The sequence below is a fragment of the Calliphora vicina genome, chromosome 3, assembly GCF_958450345.1.
Source record: "Calliphora vicina chromosome 3, idCalVici1.1, whole genome shotgun sequence".
NCBI lineage: Eukaryota > Metazoa > Arthropoda > Insecta > Diptera > Calliphoridae > Calliphora > Calliphora vicina.
In genome coordinates this window covers 21,679,088-21,701,139 of record NC_088782.1, presented here as the reverse complement: position 1 = coordinate 21,701,139, position 22,052 = coordinate 21,679,088, and the positions used below count along the sequence as shown (strand labels likewise).

Below are 22,052 nucleotides of genomic sequence, written 5' to 3'. Positions count from 1 at the left end.
TTGATTGCAAATAAAAGCCGTTTAGTATTTTGAAAATGGTAACAACTCCTTATTTATTCAAATGTACAACAACCACAGAATTAAATAGCCACTCAATGTTTTTTATACACGTTTATAAATTCTCAGAAATACAGATACAATTTATAATGTACACGAATTTACTTGAAAAACACAACACACTTTAAGGCACTCAGTTGATGTTTATTCGAAATGAGTCCCTGATAAACTGACTCACGACTGCAACCTCTGCCACTCTGCTCTCTAGATTGTTCTTTAACTGTCAAAATTCGAATATTCTAGATCTTACTAATACATACGCCATCTGTGGTGTACTTTCTACAATGTTCTTTAACTGAATATTCGAATTCGAATAAAGCGTTGCCAACTTACGATCGAATCAACTGAAAGCTTTTATTTAATAATGCCCACAGATATGTTACAGTTTGCTATTACAGCACTGTTATTTGAAAGCATTATGCTACTTTTAAATCAGCCCTTAAAATCGTTATATTTGAATTCAAGTACAATTTCGTAACAATATTGAATAAATCGGCCAAACAGGGTGTCGTTTGTATCAAACGGGTTACGATTGGCGAGGAAAGTGGCTGTGTGGTTATATCTTTAGAATCTAAAGTTCTATTAGATCATTATAAGAGCTTCATTAATGATTATTTGGACTTAACGGAAGAAATTAAATGAAAGTATAAGAAATTATGTAAGTTTATCGTAGCTAGAAATGGGGGGGGGTCTTCAAACCAATCAGTTCCTATAAAAAATGCACCGTGGGTGTGTGTTTAATCGAGAAGAGCCGGAGGAGTTTAAAGTTGCCAGATCCAAAAATAAGTGATGACGAAGAATAACTGCCATTTTCTCAATGTCGAAAGAAATTAGTCGGCAATATTTGATGCCGTTTCTATAAAAAAAAATCTACAAAATACTTTTGGTCGATGGAATAAATGTTTCATATTTAATCGAGAAAAGGAACTCGTTCTGTGGTCACTCATATTTCTGACCAAAAATCGATGTTTCATATGAAGAAACTCACAAATCTAAAATTCTTATATTTCATAAAAAAAACCTCAAAAGTATAAAATCCTTACTAACATTTTATACAAGCGTTTAATCAAGAAAAGTAGATCGATCTGTGATCACTCATATTTCAGACCAAAACTACATTTTTCATTTCAAAAAAAATTAAAAATATAAAATTTCTAATAACTTGGTAATCAAGCGTTTAATCCACAAAAGCAGATCGATCTGTGATCACTCATATTTCCATTTTGTAAACAAGCGTTTAATTGACAAAAGGAGATCGATCTGTGATCACCATATTTCTGACCAAAAATCGATTTATCATATAAAAAAACTCAAAAATATAAAATCCTTAATAACTTTATAAATAAAACTTTAATCGAGAAAAGGAGATCGATCTGTGATCACTCATATTTCTGACAAAAAATCGAACAACTTTTGTGAGGATCGGTCCATAATTAAACCCCATATAACCCCTAATAAAAGTCATTCACGAAAAGGAACCCTTGAAAATAGTGAAAATCGAACTTTTGAAAAAAGATATTTTATATTGACAGTTACAACATTACATTGCTTCATTTTGTTTTATTTTAAAATTTTCTTCAACAAAACAAACTAAAATTGCAGAAATGTTTGGCAAAAATCGAACCTGCTTTTTAGAATTTAGTCATCTCAGAATTGTCCATTCTCAACCTACCCGCTTGCATCGGCGCATCAAAATGTTATTTTTATATTTCGTAAATAAATTGAATGCACAAGAAATAATAATTGTTTTAAAACATACCATGAAGATTTAATTTATTTACATTAATCGTCCTTAATATGAATGTTAACCATTTCATATTTCACACATTCATACTTAAGCACGATTAAAGTTCATAAATCCTTTTACACTACACATTTCAGCTTCTTTTCCTCAAAATACACTTAAAAACAAAATGAACGTCGGTTTTTTTTTAATTTAAAATTTTTATTTAAATAAAATCGACATACAATTACAATTTCATTTTTATTTTTTATTTCGCAAAACAAATAACAAAACAAAAATTCGAAATAATTTAGCCATTCTACGAAATTCGAATAAAACAGCCTATAAAAAAATCTAAATTAAATTCTACATACAAGAAACCACACCCTAGAATCCAGGATGTTTATCTTTGTTTTTGTTTTTTTTTTAATTTTAAAGAAAATAATTATAATTTATAAAGTTATAGATAGATTAAGGCAAAAAACCCAGGATCTCATTTCATTGAAATCACCGTTGTTGCGTTTTTTTAACATGCAAATTAAAGAAAGAGGAAAGAGTTAAAGAGAGTAAAGATGTAAGAGGAGAAAAGAGACGAATCGAAGAGTAAGGAGAAGAAGAATATTTAAAAAATCTAAAATAATAAGATTTTGGGCGGGTTAAATGGCTCAGATACGAAAACACAATCTCTATGTTAGAGAGATTGTTGAAGTAACAGAAGATTTAGCTGGAGTCAGCTTTGAAAAGGAAACGACGTTTACGGGGGTCTAGTTTGCGAGATCTATAGGAACGACTTGTCTTTTCTTTAACATCATCGGAAACTTCGGTTTGTTCGCTGTTAGCCACTTGTTCAACATCTTCAGTTTGGACGCCAGCATCTACCTTAACAGGTTGTACCATACGCTGGTAAATGGGCATAACAATTTCCTCTTCGGATTGGCTAGTTTCTTGTGGTTCATCATCTTGAGCTGGGGATTGTTCTTCTACTTTCTCCTCAGCGGCTTTATCTTCTTGGGGTCCACCGATAACTTGTTCCAATTGCATGGGAGTTTCCATATCATTCTTAGGCATATGATCTAAACGTTCCTTAACCAATTCTACAATGTCATCAATGCTCAATGGCTTGTAACCACCCATGACCATAGCGGGTGCTTCATCTTCTACCTTCTCCTCAGTGTTAGCAGGCATTTGAACGGGTTCTATTTCAGTTTCTTGTGATTGCACTTGTCGCATGGGTACTTCTTCTTCAGAAGTAGTGACAACTTGGACAGGAACTTGATACATCTCTTGAGAGAGGTTCATGTTTTCAACGGGAGCTTCTTCAGATTTTTGTGACTCATCCATATTCTCAACGCTTTGGGTTTCCAATGATTTTAAGACATTGAACTCATTGGTTTCGCTATTTTCTTCTTTAGCCACTGTTTCAGTTTCTTGTTTAGGTTCTTCGGCTTCATCAGCTTCTTGTACTTCTTCGGCATTGTTTTCTACAGAATCAGCGAGGGTTTCGTTAATTTCTGGTTGGTCTTCTTCAGCTTCATTGGTTTTTTCATCCTCTTGGACCTCTTCTACTTTTTCAGCTTCTTCTTGGTGCACTTCATTGCTTTCTACCTTTTCAACTTCTTGTTCATCAGCATTTTCTTGGGATTGTTCTTGCTCGGCTACTTCATCAATATGATGCTGCAAATGCATGCCAGGTTTCTCATTGGTGAAGTCGTTATTTCTCAGCGTGTTGATAAAGTCAACAATCAATTGTTCAGCTTCTTGGGCCATAACGGGATCGACGGGTTTGAATCCACCAATAGATTGTTTGTTCATATCCATATCTTCATACATCTGTTGTACCATAGCATCTGGATGACTCATCTCTTCGGTAGCTTGCATAGATTCTGGAGCTTCAGCTGGCTTTTCAGATTCCATTTCTTCAACTGTTTGAATGGGTGCTACATTGGCGCCTTCTTCAGAGTTTTCTTCAAAAATAGCAGGTTCATTTTCGGACTTTATCAATACAGATTCTTCGGAGGCAGCAACTTGTTCAGGGACTACATTTACTTCAGCTTCTTCAACAGGTTTAGCTTCTTCATCAACTTGAGATTCTTCAACGCTTTGAGCATCTTCCATGGGAGCAACTACTTCGATTGGTTTAGGTTCTTCAACAACTAAAGATTCTTCAGCGACGATTGGTTCCTCAGCTTCTTGAGTTTCTTTAACAGTTTGAATTTCTTCAGCAACTGGAACTTCTTCTACTTTTTGAGCTTCTTCAGCATTTTGAGCTTCTTCAACAGTTTGAACTTCTTCAGCAACTGGAGCTTCTTCTACTTTTTGAGTTTCATCGGCAGATTGAGCTTCTTCAGCTACTTGAGATTCTTCAACAGCTTCAACTTCTTCAGGTACTGATACTTCTTCAGCTGTTTGGACTTCTTCATCTACTGGAAGTTCGGCAACAACTTGAATTTCTTCAGAGTTATGGGTTTCTTCAGCAGAGGTTCTCAGACTTTGATGTACTTCTGGTGTTTCTTCTTCGGCAGTTTGGGTTTCTTCAGCAGCTTGTGTTTCTTCAGGAGTTTGAGTTTCTTCAGCACTTTGGGTTTCTTCAGCAGCTTGAGTTTCTTCAGCAGCTTGAGTTTCTTCTACAACTTTAGTTTCTTCAGGAACTTGAGATTCTTCAACAGTTTGGGCTACTTCAACAACTTGGGGTTCTTCAGCAGCTTGAATTTCTTCAACAGCTGGAGTTTCTTCAGCTGTTTGGTTTTCTTCAGCAGCTTGAGTTTCTTCTACAACTTGAGTTTCATCAGCAGCTTCTACAGTTTGTACTTCTTCAGCAGTTTGAGGTTCTTCGGCAGCTTGTACTTCTTCGACAGCAGCTTGAGGTTCTTCAGCAGTTTGAGGTTCTTCGACAGCTTGTACATCTTCGACAGCAGCTTGAGGTTCTTCAGCAGCTTGAGTTTCTTCGGAAGCTTGAGTTTCCTCAGCAGTTTGAGCTTCTTCGACAGCAGGAGTTTCTTCAGCCACTTGTGTTTCTGCGGCAACTTCTTCAGCAACTTGAGTTTCTTCAGCATTTTGAGTAACTTCAGCAGATGTTCTCAGACTTTGATGAACTTCTGGTGTTTCTTCTTCGGCAGCTTGAGTTTCTTGAGCAGTTTCAGTTTCCTCAGCAGCTTGAGTTTCCTCAGCAGTTTGAATTTCTACAGCAACTGGAGTTTCTTCAGGCATTTGAATCTCTTCGACAGTTTGGACTTCTGCGGCCATTTCAGTTTCTTCAGCATTTTGTGCTTCTTCAACAACTTCCGAATTTTCCTCATCTTCAGCTTCCTCTACACTTACAGCGGGCATAATCACCTCGTTCTCGGTTTCTTCTTCCTCAGCAATTGGAGTTTCTACAACTTCAGAAATAACAGCAGGAATTTCCTCAAAAGCTTCTAATACTTGTACAGGTTCTTCGATTTTCTCGGGCTCAGCAGCAATGTTGGCGATTTCATTGACCTCTTCTGGTTTCACAAAGATATGATTAGTTTCGGAGGCTTCGATTTCACTATCGGCCACTTGAGTTTCAGTATTGGAGTTTGACATGTCAGATTCCATGGGAGAAAAGTTCTGCTGTTCAACTTCAGTTTCAATTTTTACCTCTTCTTCTTTTACTTCTTCTTGAGCTTCCACTGGTTTCTTGTTGAACATGGTGGGACGTTTTCTGTTTTGGTTAAACAATTCAGTTCTGGTTCCCATTGCACTTTCGGTTTTAGAGCTTTGGATTTTATTTTTAAAAGTATTGGAGGTAGCAGGCATAACAGGGCGTCTAGAGAATTTCTGTACGGTGGGTTTGATTTCTTCCTCTTCTACAGGTTTGATATCTTCTGAAACTTCGACAACTGGAGTTTGGGGCATTTCTGGTTGAGCCTGAGGCATTTTGCGCAAAGGATAAGTGTTGGCGGGTTTCTTTTGGGTAGCAAATGATACTGAAGGCTTTCTGCGCAGAGGTTTTTGTACTTTCACGGGTTTGGATTGACCAACTGGTTTGACAACGACCTTTTCTTCCTCTTCCTGCACAACAGGCATAGCTGCTTCGGATTCCTCAACAATGGTTTCATTGCTCTCAGCGTTCTCAGTAGCAGCTTGATTGTTATTTTCCTTATCGGCAGCAGGTTCCACCATACCAAAGTTACGATTCAATTCGTAATATTGATAGGATTCTTCACAAGTGATGGCCATATCATCGGGACGCATGCAAGTAAACGAATCCTAAGATTTGGGATATAGAAAGTATAAATTGTTTTATGTAAATGCTAGAGCGTTAATTTACCTGACTGAAAATAGTTTCTTCGGGACAAATGAAACTCCAACGGAAGGTATTCTCCTTACCATCGGCATAAGTAACTGGCAAGCATACATGGAAGATTTGACAATCATTATCCACATCAGCATAGTAACCATAAGTCTTATTTTCACAAGAAAATCCATCAGTTATATCAGCTCTAATGGAGGTGGCATTGCTTGGCAAATTTAATGTGGACATGATCATCATTTCACTGGGATCGGCGGCTGGTTCCGCCTCAGCCATAGCTGCAGCGTCATCTCTTTGCTGCACAATGGGCATATTGCGCTGCAAATAAAGAACACGAAAGGGATATTTTAATACAAATAATTGAAGGGGAAATGCTAGTGTTAAAAGGATTGGAAGTAGTACAAGAGAAAAGTTTAAATATTAAAAGAATGACCTAGTGAAGATGATTTGCATTTGACTTGCAATAATGTTGTTACTCTGTCACATTGAAATAAGCAAAATCAATAACATGATTTGAATTTGAAATTAAACCCTAACTACGATTTCAACAATTAAACATTTTGTACTTTAGCTAACAATAAATAAGTAAGTAAATGCAAGTGCACGTGACTTTCTGACACTGTCTTCAGATTAGCGCGCTAATACCAGCAATTATACACAAGAGCCAGGCCACCACACCAACCACTCAACTACAGCTGCACGCTCACAACACCCACTACTAAAACACACCACAATCCCCAGCCACAACTTTACTAGTGTTTTGAAAATTTCACTTCTGTTCTAGTTTTCCTTGAAGAGGTGTAAAGTGAAATTTTTATTTTTGTTCAAATCGAACGAACGCAAATCGTTTTGTTTATTTCATTTAACAATATTTTAATTATTACTCTAAGGTTTTGTTGCTGTACTCGTACAATTTGTTATTAACTTAAGCAAATTAACAAAATTTTGTAGGAAAAAGCAAAAACAAATTCTGTTGAGGTTTTTTCAAAAACATTTTTTTGGTTATTGTATTGATTTTTGTTTGTTTTAATTCATTTAATAATTTGTAGACATGTGCCATGATGAATTAATTGTGTATGTGACAAATTATGCGCCACTTTGTTGCACCTGCGCAGCGACTTTTTTTTCCATTTTTTCCTTACATTTCATTTTTGGTGGCGGTGGGGTAATAAAATTTTAACATTTTTGGTTTAAAGAAAAAAACATATTATCACATATTATTTTGTAAATATAAATAAATAAAAAAAAATTCATATTTTTCTTGTTTATTTGTTGCATTTTAATGAGACCTTTCTTTCTTTTTTTCGGTTTTTAATTAAAGAAATTGTTAAATAATTTTGAAAGTACGAGTATGTGCTTAATTTTCTTACTTTTTCAATAATTTTTGGGTGTTTGTATGATTAATAGTGAATTTAAAATGTTTATAGCATGTTTGTGCATATTGTTTTTTTTATAAGCTGTACGAGTTGAGCATATTTTAATTTGCATTGGAATAGCAATATTTTCTTGCATAATATATTTAATATTAAGTAGTTTTCAAAATTTTAAAAGAAAAGTTTCAAACTTCAAAGAAATTTCTTATAAAATGCGTTTATTGTTGTTAGACATAAATCGCATAAATAGATGAAAATTTTAATTTGGTTATATCTTTGTTTAAGGGAGTGCTAATCGCACGTTTGCAGCTCCTCACGTTTCCAGTTATTAAAATTAAATTCTTTAAGGTTTAACAATAAATATTCGATGATTGATTTTACTTATTTTGAAATTAAGCTATCAATAGACAGAAGGGCGTCTTGTTGGACATCTAATGGTTGGCAACACAAAATGTTGCCAACCTATTAAAGGTTGCCAATATCCTCATAGCCCCATTTTCTTAATCACTGGTTATCGTTTTTCGTAACGATATACTTCTAATTAATATAAGGCCTGTTTCACGATATCGAAAGAAAAATGATTCGAACAAATTTTGTATGAAAACTATTCGAACGAATTTTAAAAACTGAGTGTTTTTCATAAAATTTTTTTCGACTCATTTTTCTTTCGACATTGTGGAACAAGCAGATAATTTTTGTATGAAAACTGTCAGTATATCGTCACGATAAAATATAACCAGAGATTAAGAAAATGGGACATAATGTGTTAAAATTTTAAATGATCACGATAGAACAAAACCATTACCATTTATGCAATTTTCTATTTCATTAACACCAACGAACTTCAAAAACAATAACAAGATAAGCTGTTTAAAATGTGATGTAGTATATTTTCGGGGTTTGAGGGCAACATTATTTGAAAAGAACCCGGTATAAATACGCATACCAAACAACACAAAGAAGGGTAAACGGCAGAATGAAGGCATCATTTATGTCAGAAAAGAAAACGCCATAACTTACAGTTTTTTAGATTAATAAAGGTAACTAAATAAAAAACTGGATAGTCTCTCTTTCTTAACATATATTAAAGATCAAGCTTAAGCCTCAAAAACTTAAATAGACATAATTTAGATCACTTTCATAGTTTCATTTGACTACTAACCAATATACTAATGTAGTTAGTGATTTAGTCAGCTTTTGTTGTGATCAAGTTTGATGTAGTTTTATTTAGATCATGCCCCACGAACTCCATTTCGATAGATTATAGATCTTTTCTAGCACAAGATTAGAAAGAAGTAATTCTTAATTCTATATTCGAAATCAAAATAAAATTTATCTCTTAACCTAATTCTATGGCTTAATTTCTTTGTACTTCAAATGTATTAAATTCCTTCCTTTGAGAATTCATTCTTTATAGCATTAATTCCTAATTGAATCATTAAAAATGTTCTTGACTTCAAATCCGATACAAAATAGCTTTAAAAATGGTTTAGTGATTAAATTTTTCTTCTATTACCATCTGTCTATACTTGACAAATATTTACCATAACAATTAATGACGTTTGTTGTCAAGACAATGTTGTCTGAGCGAAAGCACTAACAATTGTGTCATAACGATAAAATACTAATAAATGTAAACTATATCTGATAATTTTTTATCTTGAAGTTTATCATGATAAAAATTTATCAGGTATAGACAGAGGGTAAAAGCAAAACAATATTTTAATTCCATTAAATTTGTATTAGATTTGAATTTAATCATTCAAAGGTTGAATGAATTCTGTTATGAATTAATTCAACGATGAATGAATTTAAATAAAAAAATCCTTTGAATTAGATGTGGAGTGACTGAAATTTTTTAATTCCGAATTAAGATTTTAGTGAATTGAATTAATTAATTCGTAGGTCGAAGCTTTAAAACGTGTATCAATTCAGAGTTAAATATTAATTTCGATTTCTCAATTTCAAAGCTAAATTAAAATTGGTTTTCTCATATTCAATTTGTATTATCTCAATATTAATTTGGAATTCTCAATTTGTTTTTATCGATATAAATCTATTTCAACTTGAAATGGTTTTTTAACCCATAGATAATGATTTGGAATTAATGTCATGTTAACTGTTAGGTAAAGTTATCTACTAGGTGTTTTATACAACATTGATATCCATTTGTTGATATTACGGACATTCAAAAGAAGGTTAAAAAAATCGTTAGATCAAAGCTATTAAATACCAAGATCCTACCATTTTAAAAATGATCAATCTCCTGTCACTACTTCTCACTTTTGGAAGGATGAGATAATCTGGCATATTGGGGAGTTTAATAAAAATGTTGATCAGGAGAAATATTATGTATTAGTAGCACATCTCATTTAAAGAGTCAGCAATAAAGAATTTGATATAGAATTGTTTCGAACAACAGTTCGAAAGGACCTGCAGTCCTGGTTTTTCCCGAGACGATTACCATTAGATAAGTGATAAATTGTTTGTGTCGATTCTTCTTAAATATCGTACTAAAAGTATATTGAAGAAACCGGCATGTTATTGGAGAGGAGTATAGTAAATATATATTTATGTTAATTGATCGTTACGAACTGGAATATTGAAAATATCGAATTATTCCAGATAGAAAAAGAAATGTCGGTCGGTCTTTAGGCAAGGTATATAAACATCAAAAAGATAAAACCAAATAATCGATAATTTACAATGACCTTGACCTAGGAAGGAGAAAATGGTATCTCTTAAATATTTTGCGACTGGTCCGAAAGCAAACCAAGCCTAATATTAGCTAGAAATTCATTATTCGGAATAATCCAAAACAAATAGAAACTTACTATTAATTTCCAGTAAAAAAATCTTTTAATTTTTGAGCAAGTTTCAGCATATTTTTAGATGCCCTGCTGCACCCACTTACATTGAGGATCTTGAATTGAAACGTTTATTTTTTTGGTGAGGGAACAGTTTTAACAGAAAGCTTTGATATTTTATAATCAAAGTTTCTGTATTCTATTAATTAATAATTATATTCAAAACTAGGTTCTCTTTTAAAATTCCATAATCTATGTTTTTCATTTATAAAAGTTTCGGTTTTGGTATTCCTGAATACCGAATACTGGTATTAAGCCGATTTTTGGCCGAATCGGCTTAATACCAGTATTCGGTTTTATAGTCTGACCAAACGAGTGTTTGGTCGGACTATAAAAATGTGTTTAAAATCAACTGCTGTACTCAAATTGGTTAAAAATTCGTTGATCAGTTGATCATTGTTGTTAGGATGGTTTGAGGTTGTTTACTCTTAAAAAAGTCATGTAAAATCAAATAAGCATTTGCTGAATATTCGAATTAAGTTTATTTCGTAAAACATTTGAATTGTGAGGACGCATATTTTTATTATTACCCCCTGTCTATACTTGACAAATATTTATCATAACAATTAATGATGTTTGTTGTCAACACAAAGTTGTTTGAGCAAAAGCACTAACAATTTGGTCATAACGAAGTAATAATACTAATAAATGATTATTTTTTTTCTTGACAACCACTTTGACGATTATCATGACAAAAATTTATCAGGTATAGACATAGAGTTACGAGTTACTTTATGTTCCTAATGCAACGCTCTTTGTCTAAAGTACTTTTCATTAAATATGAAGGATGATATTTCTCATTCATACAAAGTTATTGATATTAAATTTTTATGAATGGGAGGGAGATACATAAAAAACTTTAAATTTTAATCATGTCTTTAGATTATCTGCAGATAAATAATTGTGTAAGAATTTTATAACATTTTAAAATATTTCTATGAAAATATTTAAATACTTAAGCATGTATGTTTAGTCCTCCTCCCTTTAGTATTTCAAACTTCCGTCTTTAGTTCCACCACAACTACTTGTACAAATGTACGACGCACTTGTTAGTTCCATTAAAAAAAATAATAACTGATGTGTACATCTGTTTGACTGTTTGGGCCTTCACCGCCCTGCTGATAAACATTTTATGGGTCTATAAAATACATTGTAGGTATTTAAATATTTATTTGTCCAGTCATCATATTCATATTTTCATACGTATTACGTTTGTCTTCTTGTCCACACTCTTCACTGTCGTCTGCTGAGTGATTAGCAAAATTATTAAAACACGTATGAATGCCTGGCTGCCTGCAAGAACTTTTGCAATTGAATAATTTCGACACATACGCACTCGATTTCCAGTAGACATTTTAAACATTAAAGAAACCAAAAAAAAATTAAAAAAAAATTCGAAAAAATATAAAAAAGAAGTACATTTTTTTAAAAAGAACGTTAAGACTTTTTGTCTTGCACATTTAACTAGAAAAGAAAGAAATAAATAAAAAAAAGAACCCAAATATATGGCCTTTTTTAATAGCGGGTCTGAGAAATCGTGTCTAGAATATTTAATGCTACGTAAATGTAAATGTAAACCAAGAATTGATATATGAGAACACTAAAACTGAGTTGAATGGGAGAGAAATTGTGGATTGAAATATAATAAAATGACACAAAGAATGACCAAATGAAATGAAAGAACACCCGATGAGTATTTTTTCTTCTCTTTTTCTGTTCAAATGGACAGAAAAATAAAATTTTTATTAAAATTACTTCCGTAATGTGCAAATGTTTGTTTTTTGGTTTTGATCGAGGCAGAGGTAAAACGGATATGCATGTGTATTTCCTTTCGTTATATGGATATTTATAAAGATACCAAAAAGAAGGAAAGGTCATAAAAAATATTCTTGTCAATGGTTTCTAAAATTCCAAAAAGAAAAATAATTTGTGGAGAAATTTAAAATATGGTATTTATTTGCAGGCAGAGAAAAAAATATGGTAGTATGTACAGTGTACTCTATCATAAGCGGACACCTAAGATACTGTCAAATTTGTCCGCTTATGAGAGCAGTAAATAATCCCAAAAAAATTTCCATTTATGGGACATGTCCGCTTAAGAGAGGTGTACTCATAGAGAGAGTACATTGTATATGATTGTAGTAATTAAGTATATGATTGCTACAATCATGTTAATGAATGCTACTATCATTTGAATGTTAAATTAAACATATTGTTGCAAATATAAATAATTACAGTGACCATAATATTGTTAAAAAACAAGTAACAACAAACATACTTCAAAATACGAATTTTAAATATTTTTAGGTAAACAAAATTTATTTTTTTTAATTTTTTGGAAAAAATTTTTTCCAATTGTTTTTTTAATTTTTTTTTTTAAATTTAAATAATTTTTTTATAAATTTTTTGGTTTTTTAAATTATTTTTTGATGAAAAAAAAAAAATTCGGATTAAAAAATATTTTTTCCGATTTTGACCAATTGTAGGTCCAACTTATTTTGGTCTTATATACGTCGTTGCAAAGGCCTTTGAAATATCTATCATTAGGTATCCATATTGTCTATATTAATGACTTAGTAATCCAGATGTTTGTCAAAAATAGGTCAAAAATCGAGGTTGTCCTGTTTTTTTCCTCATATCTCAGCCATTTGTGGACCGATTTTACTGATTTTAAATAGGAAACTTCTAGAAAGCATGTCTGACAGAATTATTGAAGATTTGGATCCCGAAGACATCTGGGGTCTTCAGAAAATTGATTTCAACAGACAGACAGACGGACATGGTTTAATCGACCCCGCTATAAGACTCCAGAATATATATACATTATTGGGTCGGAAAATTATATTGTGGAAATTACAAACGGAATGACAAACTTATATATTCCCTTCGCACGAAGGTGAAGGGTATAAATAAACTTCTTTGACTATCATCTCAATTTGAAGTCGGAAAAGTACTCGTGAAGGGTATAAAAAAACTTGTAAAAATGTTTAATGGTTTGGTAATCATGTACAATTATATGGGTGTGGGCCAGAGACTTGCGCCGAACGACTGTAAGCCGACTTAGCCGAGCCACCGATAAATTTTAAAAGCCGCCGCCGCCGCCAAAATTTTTGAGGCTTAAATCTGCTTGCCGCCGTTTTTGATTAAAGTTCCTTAGTAATTTCATAAAATGTTCGGAATTTAACTTTTTAAATTTTTAATTTTTTACAATTTGAGTAATTATTAGTCGGCTGACAGCCGGCATTGAGCCGCAGCCGACATTTTTAGGGGTCAGCCGCCGCAGCCGAGAAATTTAGTCGGCGCAGGTCTCTGGTTGATTTACCACCGAAAATCAATATTAAAATGTTTGTATGAAAATAACTCAGTTTTAAAATAATTTTTCAGTGTTTTTCATACAAAAATTTTTAAATTATTTTCTAGTTGTGTTTCCGTATCAGGCTCTTACTTTGGATTTGAAAAAAATTATAACTTTTTTGGAATATTGTTAATGAATTTAGTAAGAAGTCTTTAAAATGAAAATGTTGGTTAGAATTAAAAAATTTAAATCATTAATGTCAATCCAAATAAGCAGTTTTAGTGGAATTCAAGTTAAAAACATGTTTAATTCAAGCCTTGAATTATAGTTGTATTACACTTTATATCAATAGCAATCTCCAAAAATATTAAATTTTTTCAAGTCAAATTCCAACAAAATGTTCAAGTGCTTGAATTTTTGGGGCTTTAGTGGTTATTGGCACTCAACTTGTTAAAAAAATAAGTTTAAACGTGGCAGGGATGATTCATGTTTCCCCAACATTTTGTTTCATTCATTCTCTGAGGTTCTCTTTGGGCTGACCATATTTAGTGTTGTTCCCGCTATTATGGCTTCACAAACTGTCAAATATTATTACCCAATTAAGTATTAAACAATAAAAATTCAAGCTTTTGAAAATGTAATATTTTAAACTAGAAAATATTTTAAGAAATAAAATGTTGATTAACACTGTAATTAATGCTGGAATTTAACTTGAATTCCAGTTAAATTTATTATTTGAAATGTTAAAGGTTTGAAAAATTATGGTTTAAAATTTTAGATAGAAAATACATTTTAACATTTGATTAAAATTCGAAATACAATTTTTAATTTTATATGAAATTTTTAAAAAACGAAATTGTTAAAGTTTTGGATCTAAAATTTTAAAATATTTTTGGAATGTTTTTGGAATTTAATCAAAAAACGATTTTTAATTTTATATGAAATTTAAAAAAAAAAACTAAAATTTTGGATCTAAAATTTTAAAATATTTATCGAACAGTTTTGGAATCAAAAAACTATTGCAGGAGGATATTTTTTTTTTAATTTTACAAATTTTCAATCAAAATGTCTGTCTACGAAGCAGAAATAAATATTTTTTTTTAATTTCAAAATTTTTCATTTAAATTCAAAATTCATTCATTTAAAACTTTAAATTGAACTTTGAGTTTGAAAGGATTTAAATTTTTATTTTAAAATTTAACACATTGGTACAACTTTAAACATTTTTAAACACTCAGAAATTTCTTTCTAAGGATCCTGCTTACCTTCACACCCACTGGACCCGCTAAACAATATCCACTCAGGCATAGTAATAACACAGCAAATTTCCACATTTTTGTTGTTTGGTTTTGGGTTTAATTTTCTTTTAAAATTTATAAATAATTTAAATTAAATTATGGCACTTTAGCACTTTAAGTTCTTAATGTTCTAGTTTATTGCTTCTTTTATTATTTTCTATTCTATTTTTATTGATTTGAATAGAATCCACAAAATTTGTTTGGTTATTATTGCACTTTTATTTTAATATAATAATAATTAATTTTCTGTTATAGTTTATTTAAAAAATCACTTTTTCTATATCCATATATAATCCTTATTTGGTTTGGGGTTTATTTTTTTTTTAAATTTTTTATTGAATTGGAATTGGTATGAAATTTATTTCTATGGGATCAGACCAAAGCTTGCACTCGCTACACCTGTATGTGAGGCTCCGTTGGCTGAGAAATACTAACTGCGATTGTTGAAGGCGTGTAAGTCCCAATTTATATTCTTTACTTTGATTTATTAAGAATTCAAAAGAAGAAGAGACCACAAAATACACACAAAATGTACGCAAACGCACCGTAACTTGTCATTTTGACTGCGTGTGTTGACAACTCACCGTTGCTGTTGTTGGAGACAGACATACTTACTTACTTACCTACAACAACATTAAAACTAACGAATAGAAATAATAGCAACAACAACAACATATTTCATTAACAATTACAACCAAATAATAATGACAATTGGTTTTCAAGAGAAAATGCGAGTACAACTACTGCTACTATTGGGTTTAATTGTTTGGCGTCAGATTTCTTAGAGCTGTTGGGAGTATTGGATTGTACTCGTTCGTATCTATCACTTTTGTCTGTTGGTATAGAAATTTTGAATTTGAAAAAGATTGGCGCGCTTGAATACGTATTTGATTTTATTTGTGTTGGTTGTTGTTAAAGAGTGGATGACAATTGAATTTTGTGGATTAACTCGCTATTTTCAATTTATATTCATTGTTTACACTCTGGAGAGTGTAAACTTTAAAATTTGTTTGATTTTGTTTAATGCAGAGAAATGTTTAATTGTTTTTTTCAAACACTTGCAAAGCAAAAATAGTTATATGAAAATGCCAGGATTTCTTCATCTCAGATCTACAAAATAAACACAACAACTGACCACTATTCCTGAGCAATTCCTTTTCACTTCATATACAGGGCTTAATAATCAAACGAATTTTTCAAACGTACAGTCAAATTCAGGACAAGATAAATTTTAGATCTGATTTTCGCTTTTTACGGATAATGTAATGGTAATGTCATTTTAATTAGAAATAGGATAAAACATTGCACCCTATAACATTACAAAACTATATCGCTTAGAATGCGGAGTTGGAGATTTAACTCTAAGCTCAATATATTGCCTCCCCACGATTTTCTGTGACTAAGGAACAGTTTCCTGGCTTGTGACGACTGCAACGCTAAGCATAGGCAGACAGCTGTACATGACTCTAGTTGATCGTAAAAATTGCTTAGATTTTATATCACCTGATCAGCCCACTTATTCTGATCCTAGAAAAATTCCTGATCTAATAGATTTTGCCATATCAAGGAATATAAATAGAAAGTCTATTACTGCGGAAATATCATATGAATTATATTCTGATCATTCTCCAGTTATAATAAACTATTATGGCCATTATCCATGGTCTCATACAGGAGCTTCATTATTCAAGACTGATTGGTTGAAATATAAAAAAATACATCAGCAGTCATATCCACATTGAATATAACATACAGTGTGAGGAAGATATCAATAATTGTTTAGAGACTTCAAGTCTCTAATCTTTTCGGCCTTGGATCACTCTAAGTGCAATATTCCTCCTATAATAGACTACTCCTCGAAAAGAGGAGATGTAGAAGAGATTGGAAATACAACAGATATCCTACTGCTAAGAAGAGAAATCGAAACTATATTGAAAGTTTAACCAGTACTAAGCACACAAGGCAGCTAAGAACATTAAGCCTACCGATTCGTCTTCTGATAATAATGAAAACAAAGCAAAGAAATACATCTCAAGTTGGTTGAGAGACGAGAAACTAATGGGATGGCTGGAGCCGGTCATAGATGACGACTTTAAATGCAGATGCAAGGCTTGTGTGCTAATACTCAAATGCACCAAAAACATCTTTAAAAAAACAAAAATCCGAACAATGGATTCTTTTTTGACAAACAAGTCCTGGAAAAACAACGATGTGGCCAATTTTTAAATCCGCTTAAGCCGTTTTTGATGAAGCTATTCAAAATTTGAAAAAAGTAGTGTAAGGAAAAATGTAGGGCAAATAAAAAAGTGGGTGTATGGAAAAAAAAGGAAAATTCTCCTGGCTTCACTGATTAGGGGACTTACCTGTTCGCATAGAAACAGACTCCGAACTAATCAATGTTAGTATGGAAGATGTTCAGAAAATCATAAAGAACAATCTAAAACTAAAATTACACCTTCCATGATTGAAAACCTACCAGATGTGGTAATTATTGTACTCACAGTATTATTTAATGCGATCTTGTCTCTAGGAGTTTTCCCGAATGATTGGAAAATCTTCCAAATTATAATGATAATAAAGCCAATGTCAAATCCTTTGGCATCATCCTACAGACCGATTAGCTTATTGCATTACATGTTTAAACTATTTGAGAAAATAATTCAAAGGAAAATTTTAACATTCTTAAATAGTCAAAACATTATCCCAGATCATCAATTCGGATTCCGTGAGCACCACGGAACAATTGAGCCAGTTAAACGCCTAACTGGAGAGATACGAAAATCTTTCGAACTAATAAAGTACTGTTCGCAATATTTCTAGATGTTGCCCAGGCTTTCGACAAGGCCACAGTTTGGGAACTGAGAAAAAAGTGGAAATAAAACTGTAACTTTAAATTTCCCATGGCTGTAGAGGAGGTGTTGATAAGTTTAAGTTTTGAATGTGTGCTTATAACACCAAGGGGGAGCCAAGCCACAATGCCCCAAAGTGGGGAACCTCGGGTATATAAAAAATTAATAATGATGTCAAATTTTTATTTTCCATCCGATTTGAAAGATTTTTATTTATACTAGACGAAATCTACAAAAAACATTGCTTTATTCGCATTTGAAAAGTAAAATTTTATTTTTTTTACCTACCTAGGCCTGCTTTTTTGCTAATAACGGATCCAATTGTATCCCGATTTTCTTAAAATATCTTTTGTTTAAATTAACAACAAATTAATTATTTAAACTCTCTAGTGCATTTTTAACCAAACTCTCACAATAATAGATTTGCTTCGTAATACGAAGTTCGTATTCTAATGTTACGATGTGTGTACACTGAACCAAATTTCTTATGAAAATATCCTTCACTGGCAACACTTGTAAAATAACTCATGTTAGTTTTTTAATTTCGGTTTCACATGTATAAGAAATTTACACATAGACGGTGCCCGCGGGCGTACTGCTGGAGACCAATGCTATAGTGAGTCAAAAGTTATGTATGTGCATTCAAACTTAAAAAATAAAAAAATCGTTTTTTCGACATTTTTTTTTTTTCGAAAAAACTACTTACATTAATTTTAAATTATACAGAAAATAATAAGAAGATAAATAATGTATTTATATTTTTCTGAAAGATAGCATTTTAGGAAATATTATCAGCCCAATTATGAAAAAAAATCAACGGGAGTTTTTCCCTTTTCGTTTTTTTTAACATAGAATTTGAATAGGAAAAATGAGAAAAGGGAAAAAAACTCCAGGGTAATTTTTTTTTCATAATTGGGCTGTATAAATGCAAAATGTTATCAAAATTCGTATTACATATTGCGTGATCCAGAGCCTTCTGAAGTAGACCTATTTTTTTTTTGTAAATTTCAACTTTGGCCAACATTTTTTCTAATCGCATGCTGCTTTCAAAAAACTAAAATCTGTTTTGTAGATCCCAATATGTTTTTCAATATCGTGCAAAGAGATTTCATAGACCCCTGCTGGGTTCTTTCAATATATCCAAAAATCTAAAAAATCCCAATTTTTTGAAGGTTTTTTGGGAATTGTGGGATTGTCGTTAACAATTCACAAATATATTTATCACTTTTGGATTTGGATCAAAAGTGTAAAAATTGCATTTTAAAAATTAAAATTTTCCAAAAAAAAATCAGCTACCATTTTTTATTCCCATATTTTTGAAAAAACTCTTCTATAATTTTTTGAATTTTTAAAAATTTTGAACATTTTTTAAAAGAAGACATATTTTCCTACACGTTGATGTATAATATGTATATCTTTACTTTACCGCTTACATAATAGAGTATGTAAGTTATTTGTAGTCTCAGTTCCCGTTGCTATTAAAAATCGAGAAAATCGACCTACAAATGGCTGAGATATAAGCAAAAAACCACGACACGAAAGGGTATATTAGGGGTAATAGTAGCTTAGCGTTTAATATTTTAGGATATAATCATTTTGCATGGCCCTGAAAATCTGAAAAAATCCTAAAAAATCATTTGAGAATTAAAAATTAATATTGAAGAATGGCGAAAATCCCACAAGGTTTTTGGTGAAACACCCTAATGTACTACCATAAAATATTTAATTAAACGAAATTTAAATATTGTCTCTTTAAAACATAAAACAAAATTGCACTAATTTGGAATTTAAAACATACAGTTTTAAACAATTAGCACGAAACATTATTTATATTTAATTATATGTATGTATATAAATTTCAAAACAAACTTTCATTTATGCAGATTAAAAGTCTTAAATTGAAATGTAAATGATTTCAAGCTGATTTCGAAAACAAATAGAAATAAAAATAAATCACGAAGCAGCAGCATTAATGGTAATTTGTTTTCCAAAACCATCTAAATGTTTGTTCATCAATCTTGTATCTCGTGTCAAATTTGAGTGCAATTGAAATGCAAGTTCAAGACACTCTAACGGCAACACCTTTAATGTAAATCGAAATACATACTAACAGATACAAAAAACACTTTAATTCACTAAGTATGTAATCTGAAGCAATAATTGTTGAATTTGAAATAGTTAATTATCCAATCGTGTCACATAGAGTCTAAACAAAATAAAATTAACGAAAGAAAGACCAGAAAAAACAAGACTTTCTTTGGCTAAGAGTTAACGAAAATATCAAATTATATTTATAAGAAAATCATGAATATTTTTGTTGTTTGATCAAACCAACGAACGCCCAGGTGGTGGCAGCATAAATAGCAAAAAAATAAAAATTGGACAACAACAATAGCAGCTCTAACAGTAGCTGACAGGTGATCATCAATCTCCCACGCATTCTAACACGTCGCTTGTGTACTGATATTGACCTTGTTTAAATGAGGCTTGTAAATTTGAGCTTGGAAATTAAATTTGCTTATTAAAATCAAACTGACGACGACAACTCAGACGTATGGGAAAATTAAGGTGTTGGTCAAGATGAATTGATAAGATCGGTACAAAAGAGCGATTTTTAAAAAGAAACGTTTTTTCAGTTCAGTCTTCTATTGAGTTAAATTTGTTTTCGCAACCTTGAATTAAAGACCTCTAGATCCATCCTATGTATATCATTTAAAATCACTTGATCATCACCAAATACATTTGTTTCCAAATCATTTTATATTTCAAATATGTTACAAACATCTGTAAGTACATGAAATGCCAGCCCTCAAATCGATATCGGCCACAAAAATAAAACACTATAAACGCACAAAAAAGTGAAAAAAAGAAAATTAAAATGTTCAAAATTTCATTCGCTAACAACTATAACAACAAAAGCAATGGCAACCAACAACCAACTAACTGTCTTGTTGGCTCAACTTCATTAAGTTTTTTGGGCACGCTTGCAGCGTATGTATTAGTTTATCATTTGGGTCTGATCGCTAAAGAGCTGGGAAATGCATACATGCTTATTAGCGAATTAAACAAATAAAATTGCGTTGATTCGGGGCAATGTTTTGTTAACTAAATATAATATTCTAAAGGCACAATAAGACGACAGACAAACGTAGACGACAACTGCTTTTTTAAATATTTAACGGATCGAGTGTGCGAGCGAAGAGAAACATGCGTAGCAAATAAATCAGTTTGGCATTAAAATCATTGGCAGAGATGGAATACAATTGAAACGTCGCGACGGACTGCATGCAGACCATTTCCCAGTTAATGTAAATTTTGATATTTTTTTTTGTTGGATGCAATCATAATAAATGGAAGCAATACTACTAATGTTTGTGTTATTGCTACTCCAGCACTCTAGTCAAAGCCAACAGAAAAGTAGCAATTAAGCATTAACAAAATAAATACTTTAACGAATTTAATTTTGGAAGACTTTAATCTTTCCAATTTTCTACTGATTCCCAAAAATATCCTAGTTTTCTTTATATTTTCCATAATGACATACGGAATATTTTTCTCGTTACTATTTCTTATTTGCAAAGGATCTTTTTTAAGTGATCCTACCAAATCGTTTGTTAAGGATCGAAAGAAAATGTGTGAAAGGGGTCATAAGAATCTTAGATGGACGATCTACCTATGTCCGTCCGTCCGTCTGTCTGTCTGTTGAAAACACGATAGGTTTTGTTTGATATTGAAAATGGGCAATATCGGTCCATCATTTAACCTAGCCCCCAAATGTCCCCCGGAATACTGTTTTAGCAGTCATAGATATATTGATTATGCGGCAATCCTGATAAAATTTTATTCAAATTGGTTCTAAGTACTCTGAAATTATACTGTAATTTCCCATACAAAGTACCCATCAGAAAATTACTTCATAATTGTCTTATAATAATTATGTAAAATCGTGATGAAATTGGACATAAACAAGTTTAATATACACCTAAATCTTTCTACCAACTTTTGTGAGGATCGATCCATAATTGACCTCCATTTAATACCCACCATGATTTGGTACAAAAGTCGTACTTATTTTTTTATAGCAAATATCCTTCAAATTAATGAAATTTAAACATAACAAAAACATAATTCGAAATTCAAAGTAAAAATTTCGACCGACTCAATTTATAAATATTATAGAATCACAGCTAGATTTGACCTGATCTTATAATCTGATCACAATTTTCTGATGCCATTATTTTATCTCCAGCGTGAAGATTCAATATTTTACCCTTAAGTTTTAAAATACAGCGATCAGTTTGCTCAAGGATCACATAT

General features: G+C 31.7%; 1 protein-coding gene across 1 annotated transcript; it reads right to left on the bottom strand.

Annotated features, from left to right (window-relative positions):
* Positions 1-1,981: 1,981 nt before the first annotated feature.
* Positions 1,982-14,922, bottom strand: LOC135955339 (titin). The gene is made up of 3 exons (XM_065505693.1): positions 14,854-14,922; positions 6,072-6,371; positions 1,982-6,010 (listed from the first exon to the last, which is right to left on the bottom strand). The coding sequence occupies exons 1-3, from the start codon at positions 14,920-14,922 to the stop codon at positions 2,501-2,503; spliced, it is 3,879 nt and encodes a 1,292-aa protein (XP_065361765.1). The 3' UTR covers positions 1,982-2,500.
* Between the last annotated feature and the right edge of the window lie 7,130 nt (positions 14,923-22,052).

Bases quoted from the DNA above. Each gene is read 5' to 3' on its own strand.
- LOC135955339 (XM_065505693.1), bottom strand. From the start codon at position 14,922: ATGTGGAAATTTGCTGTGTTATTACTATGCCTGAGTGGATATTGTTTA. The intron at 6,372-14,853 runs GTAAGCAGGATC...CTTTATTTGCAG, and splicing joins CGGGTCCAGTGGGTGTGAAG to CGCAATATGCCCATTGTGCA. The intron at 6,011-6,071 runs GTAAATTAACGC...CCCAAATCTTAG, and splicing joins AAGAAACTATTTTCAGTCAG to GATTCGTTTACTTGCATGCG.